General features: G+C 35.6%; 2 protein-coding genes across 3 annotated transcripts; both read left to right on the forward strand.

Annotated features, from left to right (window-relative positions):
• Positions 1–1451: 1451 nt before the first annotated feature.
• LOC121323359 (extracellular calcium-sensing receptor-like) lies at positions 1452–5310 on the forward strand. Of its 2 annotated transcripts, none has more exons than XM_041264380.1 (6): positions 1452–1651; positions 2013–2307; positions 2574–3380; positions 3462–3689; positions 3897–4020; positions 4397–5310. In XM_041264380.1, the coding sequence occupies exons 1-6, from the start codon at positions 1452–1454 to the stop codon at positions 5308–5310; spliced, it is 2568 nt and encodes an 855-aa protein (XP_041120314.1). The 2 variants fall into 2 exon arrangements, with proteins under 2 accessions (XP_041120314.1, XP_041120313.1); XM_041264379.1 differs by having other exon boundaries at positions 1452–1650; positions 2009–2307.
• A 6473-nt stretch (positions 5311–11783) lies between these two features.
• Positions 11784–16161, forward strand: LOC121323305 (extracellular calcium-sensing receptor-like). The gene is made up of 6 exons (XM_041264289.1): positions 11784–11983; positions 12716–13010; positions 13484–14299; positions 14379–14606; positions 14804–14927; positions 15263–16161. The coding sequence occupies exons 1-6, from the start codon at positions 11784–11786 to the stop codon at positions 16159–16161; spliced, it is 2562 nt and encodes an 853-aa protein (XP_041120223.1).

Raw genomic sequence — 16161 nt, forward strand, 5'->3', positions numbered from 1 at the left:
TATATAAAACAAATGATCTAATAAACAAAATATGGTATATAGTTTAAATGCAGTGTGTATCAACTACAAATACATTGTAATATACTGGAACCTGTGTAATATTAGCCTATTAAAACCCACAGCTTTCAACTGATTGTGTTGAAAACATGATTGTAAATGAAGTGAACAACAAACATGTTGATCTCTCATTATTTGGCTTGTGTGAATACAGATAGACCCAGATAGGTTGGACCTGGACCCCAGCCAGAAAACTACACTCAGCTAAGACTTGTTTTTTGATGCTAACACCACTGGTGTTACATGCAATTGAAGCCTTCCATCCTGTTCTTCTAAGTTCAGCATCTCAAATAAGTTGTGATCTCAAATAAGAAGTACAATCCACTTTTAGGCTCACCTATATTTAATGCCACTTTGTTTAGGTTATCTCTTCTTTGATTTTAGGAACAGAACTTCACAACAGCAATTTTTTCTTTATGTTATTATAGCACCCAATTACAGTGGTAATGTTGCAGTGTTAACAGTATAGAAATGGCAATATCTGGGTCCCTGAGTGGCTTATCCAGTTAAAGTGCTGCCGCTAGGATTGCAGGATGAGTCACACAGCCTGAGCGGTGCCAGTTCACGTCCAGGCTGTGTAAAGAGGCCGAACTTTGCTGGGGACCCCGAGGGGGGCGTCACAGTGGCTCTGGTGTGGGGGACGGGAAACCGGCAGGGATTGCTTCTCCTCATCGCACAACAGCGAACCCTACTGGCCAGACACCAAGCACATTCAGAGTGGATAAGAGGCAGGGCTGGTCTCTGTTCTCCGGGATCGGTAGACTGCCCAACTCTGCTCTGGATTGCTCGGCATAAAAGCAATTCTGGCTTTAGGCTTGTGAGATCGGATGACGCTCACATGCCCTCAGAACGCTGTGACTGTGTGGGGTCTTGCTGCAGTGAGGAGAAAAAACATAACTGGACACTCCAAATTGGGGGAAAATTAAAAATAAATAAATAATTGGGTCACTTTAAATTTAAAAAAAAAGAAATGGAAACATTGCAGGATGGTGTTTTCTCCCCCAAAATTCTGATTTCTTTAGGTGCTATATGTGTTACATGAGGTTCCCAACATAATACAGAACATACCCAAAAGCATTTTTCTATTTAGTATATGTTAAAACAAGTTACACAAGTTAATGTTTTTGAAAGAAGAGAGACATGCTGCATCTTTAATTTTATATAATCATAAACTCGAACATAAGCTCATCAGCTCAATTACAAAGTCACCAGATTCAAAGAGGCTCAGACTCAGGTGATTTCTACTGGAGGCAGGCTGAATGTATTTACCTTTGAGAATTTGTGCTTTGGTGAGGCCTGGAACATCATGTTCATTTAAGCAGATGATTAAGCATTGTACTATATAAACTCAAGAAATGTTATTATTTTTACTCTGACACAAAGACTGTTTTGAAATGCTAACCTTGCTACTGGTATTAACGGCTCTATTAACAAGGGCGGAAGAGCCTGTTTGCAGGCTTCAAGGAAGACCAGAACTACCTTTGTTTTCAAAGGATGGAGACATAGTAATTGGAGGAATCTTTTCATTTCATAATAACCTTATAGATGACAAACCTGTATTTAATGTTGTACCCAAACCACTAAAATGCAAAGAGTAAGTAGAAACTATGATTTTTTAAAGAATTGAAAAAGTTCGATTTTAAATGAGTAGAGATAAATAAACAGTTTTTTTCTTTGTAAATATTGCTTATTCAGATAACAATACATTACTTTTCCTAATTTTATAGATTATACATACATTATTATTACAAATATACTTTTATATTAATGATTTTAGGTAAAAATATAAAGGGTGCACACATTATTAAATCAAACAGAAGTTGGTTTGAGTATTAATGGATTCACCTAAACATTCAATGAATATAAATGATATTAGTGAACCACATGTTATTTCCTTAACACAATGAAAACTCTTTTCTTATTGGGAGAAAACAATTTGTCCATTTTCCTTGCAGTTTAAATTTGGTTGAATATCAGTTTGCTGTAACTATGATCTTTGCCATAGAAGAAATCAATAACAGGACTGATATTCTTCCCGGTGTTTCCCTGGGCTATACAATCTATGATGCTTGTGGTTCCATACAACTTGCTATAAGAGCAGCACTGGCTTTAATAAATGGACCAGGAAAAGACACGTTCTCTGACAAGTCTTGCACCAAATCTTCAACTGCTCATGCTATTATTGCACAGTCTGGGTCATCACCAACCATAGGAGTTGCAACAGCCGTCGGACCTTTTCATATACCAGTGGTGAGATGTTCTTACGTTATTTTATAAGCCATTGGTCTATAGAATTATGATACAAAGCAAATAACAGTATTTACATATTCGTAGTTTTTTTTTCTGTTCCTATTACTACTGTAGTATCTGGCTTATCTTTTTCCAAACGGATTCAAATAAATAATCTAAAAAGACTTTTTGTTTTCCCTGATTGATTTGGTCTTATTCTAATTCCAATCTGCCACTTAACATTCTAAAATGAATTTGCTGTTTAATTCCTGTTGTTTTCTTTACAGATAAGTCATTTTGCTACCTGTTCATGTCTGAGCAACAAGAATGAGTACCCTTCATTTTTCAGAACCATACCAAGTGACTATTATCAAAGTAGAGCCCTGGCACAGCTTGTAAAGCATTTCGGATGGACTTGGGTTGGGACAATTAGAAGTGACAATGATTATGGCAACTCAGGAATGGCTACCTTTGTGAAAGCAGCCAGACAGGAGGGTGTTTGTATTGAATATTCAGAGGCCATTTACAGAACGTATCCAAGAGAGAAAATTGTTAAAACAGTAGATACTATAAAGAAGTCATCTTCTAAGGTTATTGTGGCTTTTACTTCTTTCATAGATCTTGAATTTCTATTAAAAGAACTGTTGCTTCAAAATGTAACTGGTTTGCAATGGATAGGCAGTGAATCTTGGATTACTAACCGGAATCTGACATCAAAAGGAAGTTATATGGTCCTTGGAGGGGCAGTTGGATTTTCAATCAGGAACGCAGTAATTACAGGTCTGAAGGAATTCTTACTGAATATCCGTCCATCTGACACCCCAGGTTTGAAAGAGTTCTGGGAAACTGTTTTCAGTTGCACCCTGACAAACACAGAAAACACTACACTAAGTATTCAATGTACAGGGTCTGAACATTTAGGAGAAGTAAAAAACCAGTACACTGATGTGTCTGAGCTGAGAATTACCAATAATGTATATAAAGCTGTGTATGCTGCAGCCTATTCATTGCACAATCTGTTTACATGCAAAAGTGACAAAGGATCATTTGCAAATAAGACCTGTGAAAACAGGACAACAACTGAACCATGGCAGGTGAGTAGCAGTGACGTATCCAACTAGGAATAATGTTAATTTGTGAAATATCGTGATAATATTTGGCCTTTTGTTTTTTAGGTTTTACATTATCTGAAAACAGTTAATTTCACAACCAAGAATGGAGAGAGTGTCTATTTTGATGATAATGGGGATCCAACAGCAAAATATGAATTAGTAAACTGGCAGCTGACTAAAGAAGGCAAAACACAATTTGTAACAATTGGCATCTATGATGCATCTTTACCACAAGGAAAACAGTTTGTAATGAATAACATCCGCATTGTTTGGGCAGATGATCAGGATAGGGCAAGTACCTCACGCTGTTGATTAATTAAAGATAACTTAACCTTTAACCATAGTCTTCTTTATTTTACCAATATATAATGACAAAATTCTGCATTGATATTTTCAGTTAAAGCATTCAAAAACATAAATAAAAAAAAGAGTTTACTTCTTTACTAATCCATCTTTAAACATTAAGTGAGGATGTTTCCTATTTGCTTTGTTTTCAAGGTGCCTAAATCAGTGTGCAGTGAGAGCTGTGCTCCAGGCACTCGGAAGGCTGTTCAGAAAGGAAAGCCTGTTTGTTGCTTTGACTGCATACCATGTGCTGAAGGAGAAATCAGCAATCAGACAGGTAGGTTAAAAAGAAGCATAAGACTTAACAAGACATGTCTCCAATATTGTGTCTGTTTGCAGCAGTGTGCTGTTTATCCCCATTTAACTGTTACAGTTGCAAACGTGTTTCTATTTTGCCCCTTGAAAGTGATGCTGTTATTGTTTCAAATGCATCATTTTCTGCAACTGCTCTGACTGACACCTCTACAATGAACCCAGCTGGAATAACTATCGTTCTGCCTGATTGGTTTCAAATTGCAAAAGAACAATATCCCTTTAACTGTAATAAAACAATTAATTACAGCAAGTTATAAAGATGTAAAAGTGCAAAAAAAAAAAAAAAAAAAAAAAAAAAAAAAAGAAAATTTTATACCTAACTATTTTTGTTTGTGCAGATTCCATTGACTGTGTGAAGTGCTCTTTGGAACACAGGTCGAATGAGCAAAAAGATGGATGCATCTTAAAAGACATTGAATTTCTGTCATTTGCTGAAATCATGGGGATACTATTAGCAATATTCTCATTGATTGGAGCCTGTTTAACTGCTGCTATAGCTATTGTGTTCTTTCTTTATAGAGATACTCCCATTGTAAGAGCTAATAACTCTGAACTCAGTTTCCTTCTTCTGTTTTCATTAGCACTGTGTTTTCTTTGTGCACTTACTTTCATTGGCCAGCCCTCTGAGTGGTCCTGTATGTTGCGCCACACTGCCTTTGGGATCACATTTGTCCTGTGCATCTCTTGTGTTCTGGGGAAAACAATAGTCGTGTTAATGGCGTTTAGGTCTACACTTCCTGGTAATAATATGATGAAATGGTTTGGACCTGCCCAGCAGCGGTTAAGTGTTTTTGCATTCACATTCATTCAGGCCTTAATATGCACACTTTGGTTAACATTATCTCCTCCTTTCCCAAACAAAAACATTAGATCCTACAAAGACAGAATCATTCTAGAATGTGACCTAGGATCTGCAGCAGCATTTTATGCTGTATTAGGGTATATTGGGTTTCTTGCTGCCATGTGCTTTGTGCTTGCTTTTCTGGCCAGGAAGCTTCCAGATAACTTTAATGAAGCTAAATACATTACATTTAGCATGCTCATATTCTGTGCTGTCTGGATTACTTTCATCCCAGCTTACATCAGTTCACCTGGGAAGTACACAGTAGCTGTAGAAATATTTGCTATTCTAGCTTCCAGTTTTGGTTTGCTCTTCTGTATTTTTGTTCCCAAATGTTATATTATATTACTGAAACCTGAGAAGAACACAAAAAAACATTTGATGGGCAAATTGCCCTCAAAGTCACTTTAAAAATAATCAAACAAGCAACAAAAATGTTATGTTGAATCATATTCCTTTTGGTTTGGTTTTCAATAAAAGCCCACTGGAAAACAAATCTATAATGAATATAAGATACATTGATTTAAAATTACATATCTGAAGTTGTTTATTTAGGCACTTGTTAATATAAACTATTGACTAAACGTATTTTAGATATGTGTTAAAAATTAAATATTTAATTCAATGTCACAAGTGTGTATCTCATGTTTCCATATAATTGCTGATTGCATACAACGAGACCTTCAGACATTGACCCCCCCCCCCCCCCCCCCCCCCCCAGAACACACCACTGCATAAGCAAATGTTTCAAAACCTTGAGTTAACATTGTAAAAGTCCCATCCTTTTTAACCCCCATACAGCAGAACAAGCCTTGAAGCATTTTGTACAGTAAAGAATGTTTATGCATTTTTTTTAAATGATTGTAAAAGTATGGAACATGTTGGCTTAAAAAATACAGATCTAGATGTAGCGATGTCAAGCAATTAAAAAAGTGAATCGCAATTAATCTTGAGATTTAAAAAAAAGAATCTCAGTTAATCTTAGTTTTAATTGCATATTTAATATTCAATACAATTACTGCATCTGTCATTTAAATGTGTTGTATTACTGATGCTATTATTATTATTATTATTATTATTATTATTATTATTATTATTATTATTATTATTATTATTATTATTATTATCTGAAAAACAACCCAGCATGAAAACACTGTTTTTATATTTTTGGATTCTGTATCCTATTTGTTGGTCCCTCTTTATAGTTTTATATTTATTTACAATCCATCATTTGTTGTTAAACTGTTTGAACCAACTGCTAAATCACAATGGAGTCAGTTTATTACTCACCTTACTGCATTTAAAATGATCAGTTTCCTTTACTCATAAACTGATGTTTTTCATTGCCATTTAAATAATAATAATAATAATAATATAATAATAAATAATAATAATAATAATAATAATAATAATAATAATAATAATAATAATAATTTTAAAGGTGCAAGTACGCTATCGAAACTGATGGGTTTCATTTGTTGTTGTATTGTTATTGTCTGTAGCAGAACAACTGCTATAACATGTATTTTTAGAAGTGAAAGCATGGTTAACACACAGGTGGTACTTCAGACTAGATGCACTTATGTGACACTGGAACTAACTTTGACAGCAGATACAAGTAACTCTCTTTCTATCCAATGAACTGTCAGAACGTTTTTTAAAAATAAACTTTCCATTTACAATTCCTTCATTTTGACCGCTTTGCTACATATTGCGGTTCTGTGACGGATTTTATATGCAAATGATGCCTACACTCATTCCTGGCTTGCACTCGAGTGTATGAAAATGGTGCCGCAATAAATGAATTACGGTATGGTAAGAGGGACAAGACAGAGTGCGATTAAGGTCCGCTAAAAAAAAAAATCTCCTGAAAAATGTATGCGATAATCGCAGAAGTTAACTGCGATTAACTGACAGTCCTACTATAAATACAATTCTGTGTACTGCAACCCTGCTAATATTGAGGGCCACTAAAATCTACTAATTAAAATGTTACTTACATATTGTAAAACATGTTTGCTTAATAAACTCAATATGGTATATGGTCTGAATGCAGCTTGTATCTATTTCCTTTTCTTTTGTTTTCACTATAAATGCATGACAATGCTTCCAAACCTACTGTATGTAATATTACTAGTCATTTAAACCTTGTGTATTTAGCACTAATTTAGACACACACTTTCACACAGATTTTAAATACCAACGTTTTTAATACCCAAATTCACAATAGCTAGGTAATGCACAAATAAAATGGCAAAAACATGATTGTGAAAAGACGTGTTGATTACTTAACATCCATGTAAAAGTGTAATCATATTGCAAGCAAGCTATACTTAAGGCAACGCTCCAGATAAGGTTTTGGGTCTGGGAGTAACTTACCCTCTAATTTTAACACTGAGAAAATAAAATGTATTTTTAGCATGTACAATGCAACATTACTTCTTGATTAAATACTGTACAATCTTTAATGGTAATGGGGTAAGCATTAAAAAAGAGCCATTTTAACTGCAGTGTTACTTTGAACTATTGTACAACCACGCATGTGTTTAACAAGGCTCTTTATTGGCTCAGCGCATTTTTTTCAAGGTATCTCACTGACTCAGCAAATTAACTGCGTCACTTATATTTTAATATTACATTCTTAAACTCAGTGAACATATTAAAACTTCAATATAAAGCCATATAGATAAATACAATAAGAAAATGCATTAAAACAGTTTGCTTAATAGTATAGACACCTTTTTTAGTGGTTGCCACTGATAAAGGTTCCAGCTGGATTTGTAATAGGACTGGGGTGTTTATGCTTGTAACTTCAAATTTTTCTTCAATGGGTTTTAGCTCAATATGGGCACTTGTCAAGTTGGACAACATTGTTCTTTTAATTCGTTATTATGCTTCCTAGCCAAAGGCTGGGAAGCCTATTGTTAATTTTTAATTTTTTTTAATTTTTATTTTTTTTTTTATTATTATTTTTTTTTCCCAAAACTTTAAACTGCTGCTGCTTCGAAGCTGTGTGACTGATCAGGTTCTGACTTGGCAGGTAACAAGCTGGATAAATTGGCTGTCAGATGTTGAAAATTTTTTGCTGCTGCGTCCTTGCAATTGGCGCGTGACGCATTTTTAATAAAACATTTCGAAATCTTCTTCTTGGGAACCGGTGAAATTGATCTTTGGCATTATCATCAGCATCCAAACCTGCATCAAGTTTGCGAAGCAGAAGTTGCTGTGATAAATTTTAATGTCAAAATGGCTGCCACAAATCTTATCAAAACGCGCCCTTAACAACAAACTGCTGCTGTTTGAAAACCGTTTGTCCAACAAACTCCAAACTTGGTAGTTATTGTCCCAGTAACAATGGAATACAAATATGTGAAAATGGTGATGTTTTATAAAACAAGATGGCCGCCACATATACGTTTACATTTGAAATTTAAACCTGCATCAGTTAACAAACTATTTATTTGACTAACTCCAAACTTCACAAGCATCTTCCCTGATACTGTATCAATACCTGACTTTTAAAAAATTGTGTTGTGATGTTTGACACATTTTTTAGAAACCTTTGAAATCTTCTTCTTGGGAACCGGTGAAGCGATTGATTAAATCATCAGCATCCAAACCTGCATCAAGTTTGCGAAGCAGAAGTTTCTGCGATAAATTTAATGTCAAAATGGCTGCCACAAATCTTTTCAAAATGTGCCCTTAACAGCAAACTGCTGCTATTGAATACCATTTGACCAACAAACTCCAAACATGGTAGTTATTGTCCCAGTAACAATGGAATACAAATATGTCCAAATGGTTATGTTTTATTAAACAAGATGGACGCCAAGTGTATGTTTACGTCTGAAATTTAAAACTGCCTCAGTTGACAAACGGTGTACTTGACTAACTCGAAACTTCACAAGCATCATCCTTGACACTATAGCAATACAACTGACTTTTAAGAAACTCGCGTTAAACAAGATGGCTGCCTGACGCATTTTTGAAAAAAACTTTCAAAACCTTCTTCTGTGGACCAGTTGAAGTTGCTGATTTTAAACTTGGCACACTGAGAACTAAACACGCTTAGACGGGTACTGATGCTGGGGCCTGGCAGTTCTAGTTCTTATTGTGATTGACTACAAAGTCAAGAGGGCTAGCCAGATATTGGATGTTTGTTGGGTTGGTTTTTCTTGTGTATAGTTTCCTAATAACTGAAGATATCACTATGTAACACAATTTTTGTTCCTGGGTAGTAAGTGTTATTTCCTAATTGCTTATGCCTCAAAAGTATAGAACATGGCTATTATTCCCCACAAACTTTGCTTTTGTGACCAGGACAGTGATATTTCAAAATATCACTATTTCCAATGGGAAAACGGGCAAATGTGTGTCTTTTCGTTCACATAAAGTCAGAAAAAAACAACATATGAATCCAAATTAACATGTATTTATACTAAAGTAATACAAAGATGACTACAAAAGATTTAGAAGTGAGAATATTTTGAAATATCACTGTCCTGGTCACAAAAGCAAAGTTTGTGGGGAATAATAGCCATTTTCTATACTTTTGAGGCATAAGCAATTAGGAAATAACACTTTTTACCCAGGAACAAAAAAAAATATTTTTTTTGTTACACAGTGTATTGTATTCTGGGAGATGTAGTTGTTAGTGGATGTTTTTAGGGGAGGCAGACAAGTTGTGCAGCAAAATTTCTATGCATGACTTTACACATGATTTTGAATGTGTAAAAACGGCAGGTACGCAGCTTATCTGGAACGTATAGACTTCATTAGCCTGCCCAAAAACTCATATAGGCCACCAAGACCTGCATTTATTGGCCTCAAGAATACTAGTGTAGAATACTAAGTATAAATAATAAGTTTCATCACAACTAGATGTGGCTCTTAAAATGTAAATATGACATACTCTGGTGTAACAAAAAACTAAAATCCAGCGGTGGTTAAGTTAATGGGATTTACTGCATTTCTTGCCTGTTTTACTTCACGTTTACTAAATTTCTCGGTAAACCCTGAACAGATAATTGTCCATTTTTTAAATACATTCAGATTATGTTAATGAGCAAGACGATTTTAACAACAGTCAAGACATTTATATCAGACATTACCATTCTCATTGATTTCAATAACAAAGGCATTGTTTATACCATGTTAAGCATGCTGTATATTTCGGGCAAACTCAGCTGTTTGGGTCTCATTATATGCCATTCACATAGACTTAAATAAGAAACACACTGCTTTACACTGTAGTACTCTCTTTTACTAATACACAAATCAGATGTTTTCACCTCTTTAACCTTGCCATTCACATAGACTTCAATAAAAAGACAGCACTTGACTGTAGTAAACAATCTTGACAGCTCAATCAATCAGCTGTTTGCACCTCGTTACTGAGCGATTACCCCTGTACTGTACCTTGGCTATTTAATCCCTGTATGCAGTGTCAGGTTTACTTACAGTTTGAAAAAACAGCACTGACTGTAACAGCAAGCAAGCATGGTTGCAAAGAGAAAAGTGATGAGCATCAGCACGAAAATTCAGTGTAAATAAAATGTCTCTGTTAGATGCTGTGTGCTTGCTAAAGCATGCTTGGAGCTCTGTCAGCCAGAAAACGTTTCAAAAAGTCGGGGACAATGTGGGAGTGGACCTGATTATGGACTGGGGAAGGGGATGGGAGTACTCTGTAAATACTGAGTGTTTGCAAACTGTTATTCTTGTTCAGATCTGTTAGTGTTCTCTGTGTGTTTTGGTGCTTGTGTGACTACAGCTGAAAGACTGCCTGTGTGTGAGTGTGTCACTGAGGGGTGTGGGAGCAGATCTGACACAAGCAGTCAGAGATAGGGAGTGTTGGACCAATGAGTGAGGACAGTATGAAAGAGAGAAGCGGGTCGGTGGCATTAGAATTGAGAGAGAGTTAAGACAGGTTGAGTTTGTGAGTAAAAGAAGAGGAATGAGAGCCATTGTTCACTAAGAGCTAAAATAAATAAATAAATAAATAAATAAATACAGGAGATTCTTACTGCTTTGAATTGCAACTGTTGTCTGTCTCATTATATCCTGGAACCCTGCAGGTCAGCGCTACAATATGTAAATAAATCTTGTTCGCCTGCGGGGTGTATCAACTACTATCTCTATCTTGATCTGCTGCCTGTCAGCGAATGCACGCAACTACATGGCAGAGGACTACTCTGTCACAAGCATTAATACCCTGTATCTTTCTAAACAGGGGACTTAGGGGAGCTCCCTAATAAAAGCTGAATCTCAAAACAATAATACCATAGTACAGTAATTGTTACAGCTATGTATAATAGTATTTAAAACAGGATTAATTTATCCACCATTTTTTACCACATTTTCTGGTTTACGAACTGTCCATGCATAGGCTAATGTGACTAGACAAAAACAGGGACTAATAACATACCAGTCAGTCAGGCAGGACAACCTACTGTGTGCTTAACTGTGAACAGTATAGGAGGTACTCCCTTGACACACTACACTGCCAACGAAATCCATAAAAAATGCAATCAAGTTTACTAACAAAGTTCATGTTGTTCACAACTGATGGCACTATGTTAGTAACAAGCAACACTTGCTTTGTCCAGACTGCTTTCTGTCCACTGTTCACCTGTTCACACAAATGTAATCATAAACTTCACATAAGCTCATTAACTACTAAGTCACCAGATTCCCAGAGGCTGAGGCTCAGATGATTGATATTGGTGTGTTCTTTCTCCTGAGGCAGGCTCAATGTATTTACCTTTGAGAATTAATGCTTTAGTGAGACTAGGAACATCATGTTCATTTAAGCAGGTGATTAGCATTGTACTATATAAACTCAAGAAATGTTATTATTTTTACTCTGACAGAAAGACCGTTTTGAAATGCTAACCCTGCTAGTGGTATTAACGGCTCTATTAACAAGGGCGGAAGAGCCTGTTTGCAGGCTACAAGGAAGACCAGAATTGCCTCTGTTTTCAAAGGATGGAGACATAGTAATTGGAGGAATCTTTTCTTTTCATGACAACTTTATAGATGGCAAACCTGCATTTAAAGTCATACCTGAACCAATTAATTGCAAAGAGTAAGTTAATATAAATAAACAAGCTGTTTTTGTTTTCTTTGGAAATTGTATTTAATCAATTGGTATTCTCTCACTTTCTGTTTTTCTTTATTATTATTACAATTACATTTAAAACATTTCAATAAAATACCACTGTTTTCTAAATACCTTTGTATTTATGAATAAATGATAGTCATCAAAATAAGACACACAATTTTAATAAGCAAGATGCCCTACAAATGCATTGGAGCTCCAAATGTTATTCATTTCCGAGCAATAAAAAATAATTTCTGAATGAGACATCTTCAATGGTAGCTGACAAGTATCATGTTAACTATTGCTCTAGTCTTGTCAGAACAATGGTCCAATCCAGTCATTCTACATTGCTAGTAAATGGGTAATATTTGTGGCTGCATTGCATTAGTGGGACGACTTGCTTATTAAAAACCACAACCTATTTTTGAAGAGTGGACGATTATCTATTAAGGATACTAATAATAAATGTCCCATGTGCTCATTAAAATCATTTGGACGATTATCACTTCAGGGACAGCAAGATACAGTATCTTAACAAGCAAGCTGTCTGAGTGGGGGAAACGGCAACCACTGCCCAACCCCACACACTGTGTATAGACAAGGTTTTTTTGTGGTGGTATAAGTGAATAATATGTTGTTGTTATTATGAGGAAAGTGTTCCAGTGCTGATCTTTTTGTCTTTTCATATAATGTGAAAAATGTAAATTTTCTTTACAGTTTAAATTTTGTTGAATATCAGTTTGCTGTAACAATGATCTTTGCCATAGAAGAAATTAATAACAGTACAGATATTCTTCCTGGTGTTTCCCTGGGCTATAAGATTTATGATGCTTGTGATTCCATACCTCTGGCTATAAGAGCAACAATGGCTTTAATGAATGGGAAGGAAGAAGAAACACTCTCTGACAAGTCTTGCACCAAACCATCAACTGCTCTTGCTATTATTGCACAGTCTGGTTCATCACCAACCATAGGAATTGCTACAACTGTCGGACCCTTTCACATACCAGTGGTGAGAAAACACAATAAATAAAATGTCTTTAAAAGCAGCTCCTTCATTATAAACTGTGATTACAGAATATACAGTATGTTTCTATTTACTGTATGTCTGATAATTGTTTGTGTAATTTTACATATTTTAATGGACCTAAATGTTTATAGTATTTAGGTTATCTTTTTTTAAAAACATTGCAATTATAATCAAAGATAATTGGTTTTCCATTCTTTTTCTCCCCTATATTTTTTTCAGTATACATTCTAATCCCAATTCACCATTTAATTTGCTTGGTTAGTTCCTTATTAAAAGGGAGGAGGCTATGAGAACAAATAGCCGTGACATGAAATTGTTGACATGGCTTGAATAATTAATTTCTGTTATCATTATTTGTGTATCATAGTACTTAGAGATTTCTGACCCATGAAAACAGATACGATTTTCATTCTCATTAAAAATAGGCTTTTTTATTCCTGTTGTTTACTTTACAGATAAGCCATTTTGCTACCTGTTCATGTCTGAGCAACAGGAATAAGTTCCCTTCATTTTTCAGAACCATACCAAGTGATTATTATCAAAGCAGAGCCCTGGCACAGCTTATGAAGCATTTCGGATGGACTTGGATTGGGGCAATTAGAACTGATAATGACTATGGCAACTCAGGGATGGCTGACTTTCTACAAGCTGCACAGGAAGAAGGTCTTTGTATTGAGTATTCAGAGGCCATTTACAGAACAAATCCAAGAGAAACATTTGTTAAACTTGTAAACACCATAAAAAAGTCCACTTCGAAAGTTATTGTGGCTTTTACTTCTTTCATAGATCTTGAATTTCTATTACAAGAACTGCTGCTTCAAAATGTAACTGGTATGCAATGGATAGGCAGCGAATCTTGGATAATTGACATGCAACTTGCATCAGAAAGAAATGATAAAGTCCTGAGAGGGGCAATGGGCTTTTCAATCAGTACAGCATCAATACCAGGTTTAAAGGAGTTTCTACTGAACTTGCATCCTTCTGACATGCCAGGAAACACTGGCTTGAACGAGCTGTGGGAAGCTGTTTTCAATTGCAGCCTGAACAAGAAAAACAAGGCTGCACATATAAATCAATGCACAGGGTATGAACATTTAGGAGAAGTTAATAACCAGTACACTGATGTATCTGAGCTGAGAATTACCAATAATGTCTATAAAGCTGTGTATGCTGCAGCCTATTCATTGCACAGTTTGTTTACATGCAAAAGTGGTCAAGGACCATTTGCAAATAAGACCTGTGCAAACAGGATGAAGATTGAACCATGGCAGGTGAGGAGCTGTGATTTATAAAATTAGGAATTACTTTCATTTATGAAAAATTGTGCTAATGTTTGGCCTTTTTGTGTAGGTATTACATTATATGAAAGCAGTCAATTTTACTATGAGGACTGGGGAAAAAATCTATTTTGATGAAAACGGGGATCCATCAGCAAGATATGAATTAGTAAACTGGCAGGTGAATAAAGAGGGAAAAACAGAATTTGTAAAAATTGGAATCTATGATGCATCATTACCGCATGGGCAGCAGTTTATAATGAATAACGTCAGTATTGTTTGGGCAGGTGGTCAGTATAAGGTAAATACCTTTTTTAACTAGCTAAATTATGTCACTGATTGATTAAAGCTAGCCTTTTAATTGTCTTATTTATTTTATGAGTGTCAATAATTAACTAAAAATATGTTCAGTACACTTAAGCCTTTTAATACCATGAACAGACTTCAAATTAATCTTTTACCATAATATGTTTTCACCATTCCCAATTTGTTTTCAAGGTGCCTAAATCAGTTTGCAGTGACAGCTGTCCTCCAGGCACTCGGAAGGCTGTTCAGAAAGGAAAGCCTGTTTGTTGCTTTGACTGCATACCATGTGCTGATGGAGAAATCAGTAATACAACTGGTAAGTTAACAAAGAGCAAACAATACAATACAACATGTCTCAGATTGTCTGTCAGTTTGCAGCAGTGTATTGCTTACCCTCAAGTTAATGTTATTTTTGCTAACTTCTTACTTTGCCCCTTGAAAATGATGCTGTTATTGTTTCAAATGCATCATTTTCTGCAACTCCTCTGACTGACACCTCTACATTTCACCCAGCTGGAATAGCTACAGATCTGCCTGATTGGTTTCCAATTGTACAAGAGCAATGTCCATTTAACTGTAAAGAAAAAAACCAAAACAGCTAATTAAAAATAATGAATTAATATCTACTGTAACTACTTTTTGTTTGCGCAGATTCCATTGATTGTTTGAAGTGCCCCTTGGAATACAGGTCAAATTATCAAAAAAATCGGTGCGTCTTAAAGGACATTGAATTCCTATCATTTGGAGAAATCATGGGGATATTGCTGGTGATATTTTCATTGGTTGGAGCATGTGTAACCATAGCTGTAGCTGTTGTTTTCTTTCGTTACAGAGATACGCCCATTGTTAAAGCTAATAACTCTGAGCTCAGTTTCCTCCTTCTGTTTTCATTAGCACTGTGTTTCCTTTGTTCACTTACTTTCATTGGCCAGCCCTCTGAGTGGTCCTGTATGTTGCGCCACACTGCCTTTGGGATCACATTTGTCCTGTGCATTTCTTGTGTTCTGGGGAAAACAATAGTCGTGTTAATGGCATTTAGGTCTACCCTCCCTGGTAATAATATGATGAAATGGTTTGGGCCAGCCCAGCAGAGGCTAACTCTTTTTGCATTTACATTCATTCAGGCCTTAATTTGCATCCTTTGGTTAATACTATCCCCTCCTTTTCCAAACAAAAACATGAACTCTTTCAAAGACAGAATTATTTTAGAGTGTGACCTGGGATCTGCTGCAGCATTTTATGCTGTGTTAGGGTATATTGGGTTTCTTGCTGCCATGTGCTTTGTGCTCGCTTTTCTGGCAAGGAAGCTGCCAGATAACTTTAATGAAGCCAAATTTATTACATTTAGCATGCTCATATTCTTTGCAGTTTGGATCACATTTATTCCTGCTTACTTCAGTTCACCTGGGAAATATACTGTTGCTGTAGAAATATTTGCAATTCTGGCTTCCAGTTTTGGTTTGCTTTTCTGTATTTTTGCTCCAAAATGTTACATTATATTACTGAAACCTGAAAGGAATACAAAAAAACATTTGATGGGTAAAATCTGA

Source organism: Polyodon spathula, chromosome 11 (assembly GCF_017654505.1).
Source record: "Polyodon spathula isolate WHYD16114869_AA chromosome 11, ASM1765450v1, whole genome shotgun sequence".
NCBI lineage: Eukaryota > Metazoa > Chordata > Actinopteri > Acipenseriformes > Polyodontidae > Polyodon > Polyodon spathula.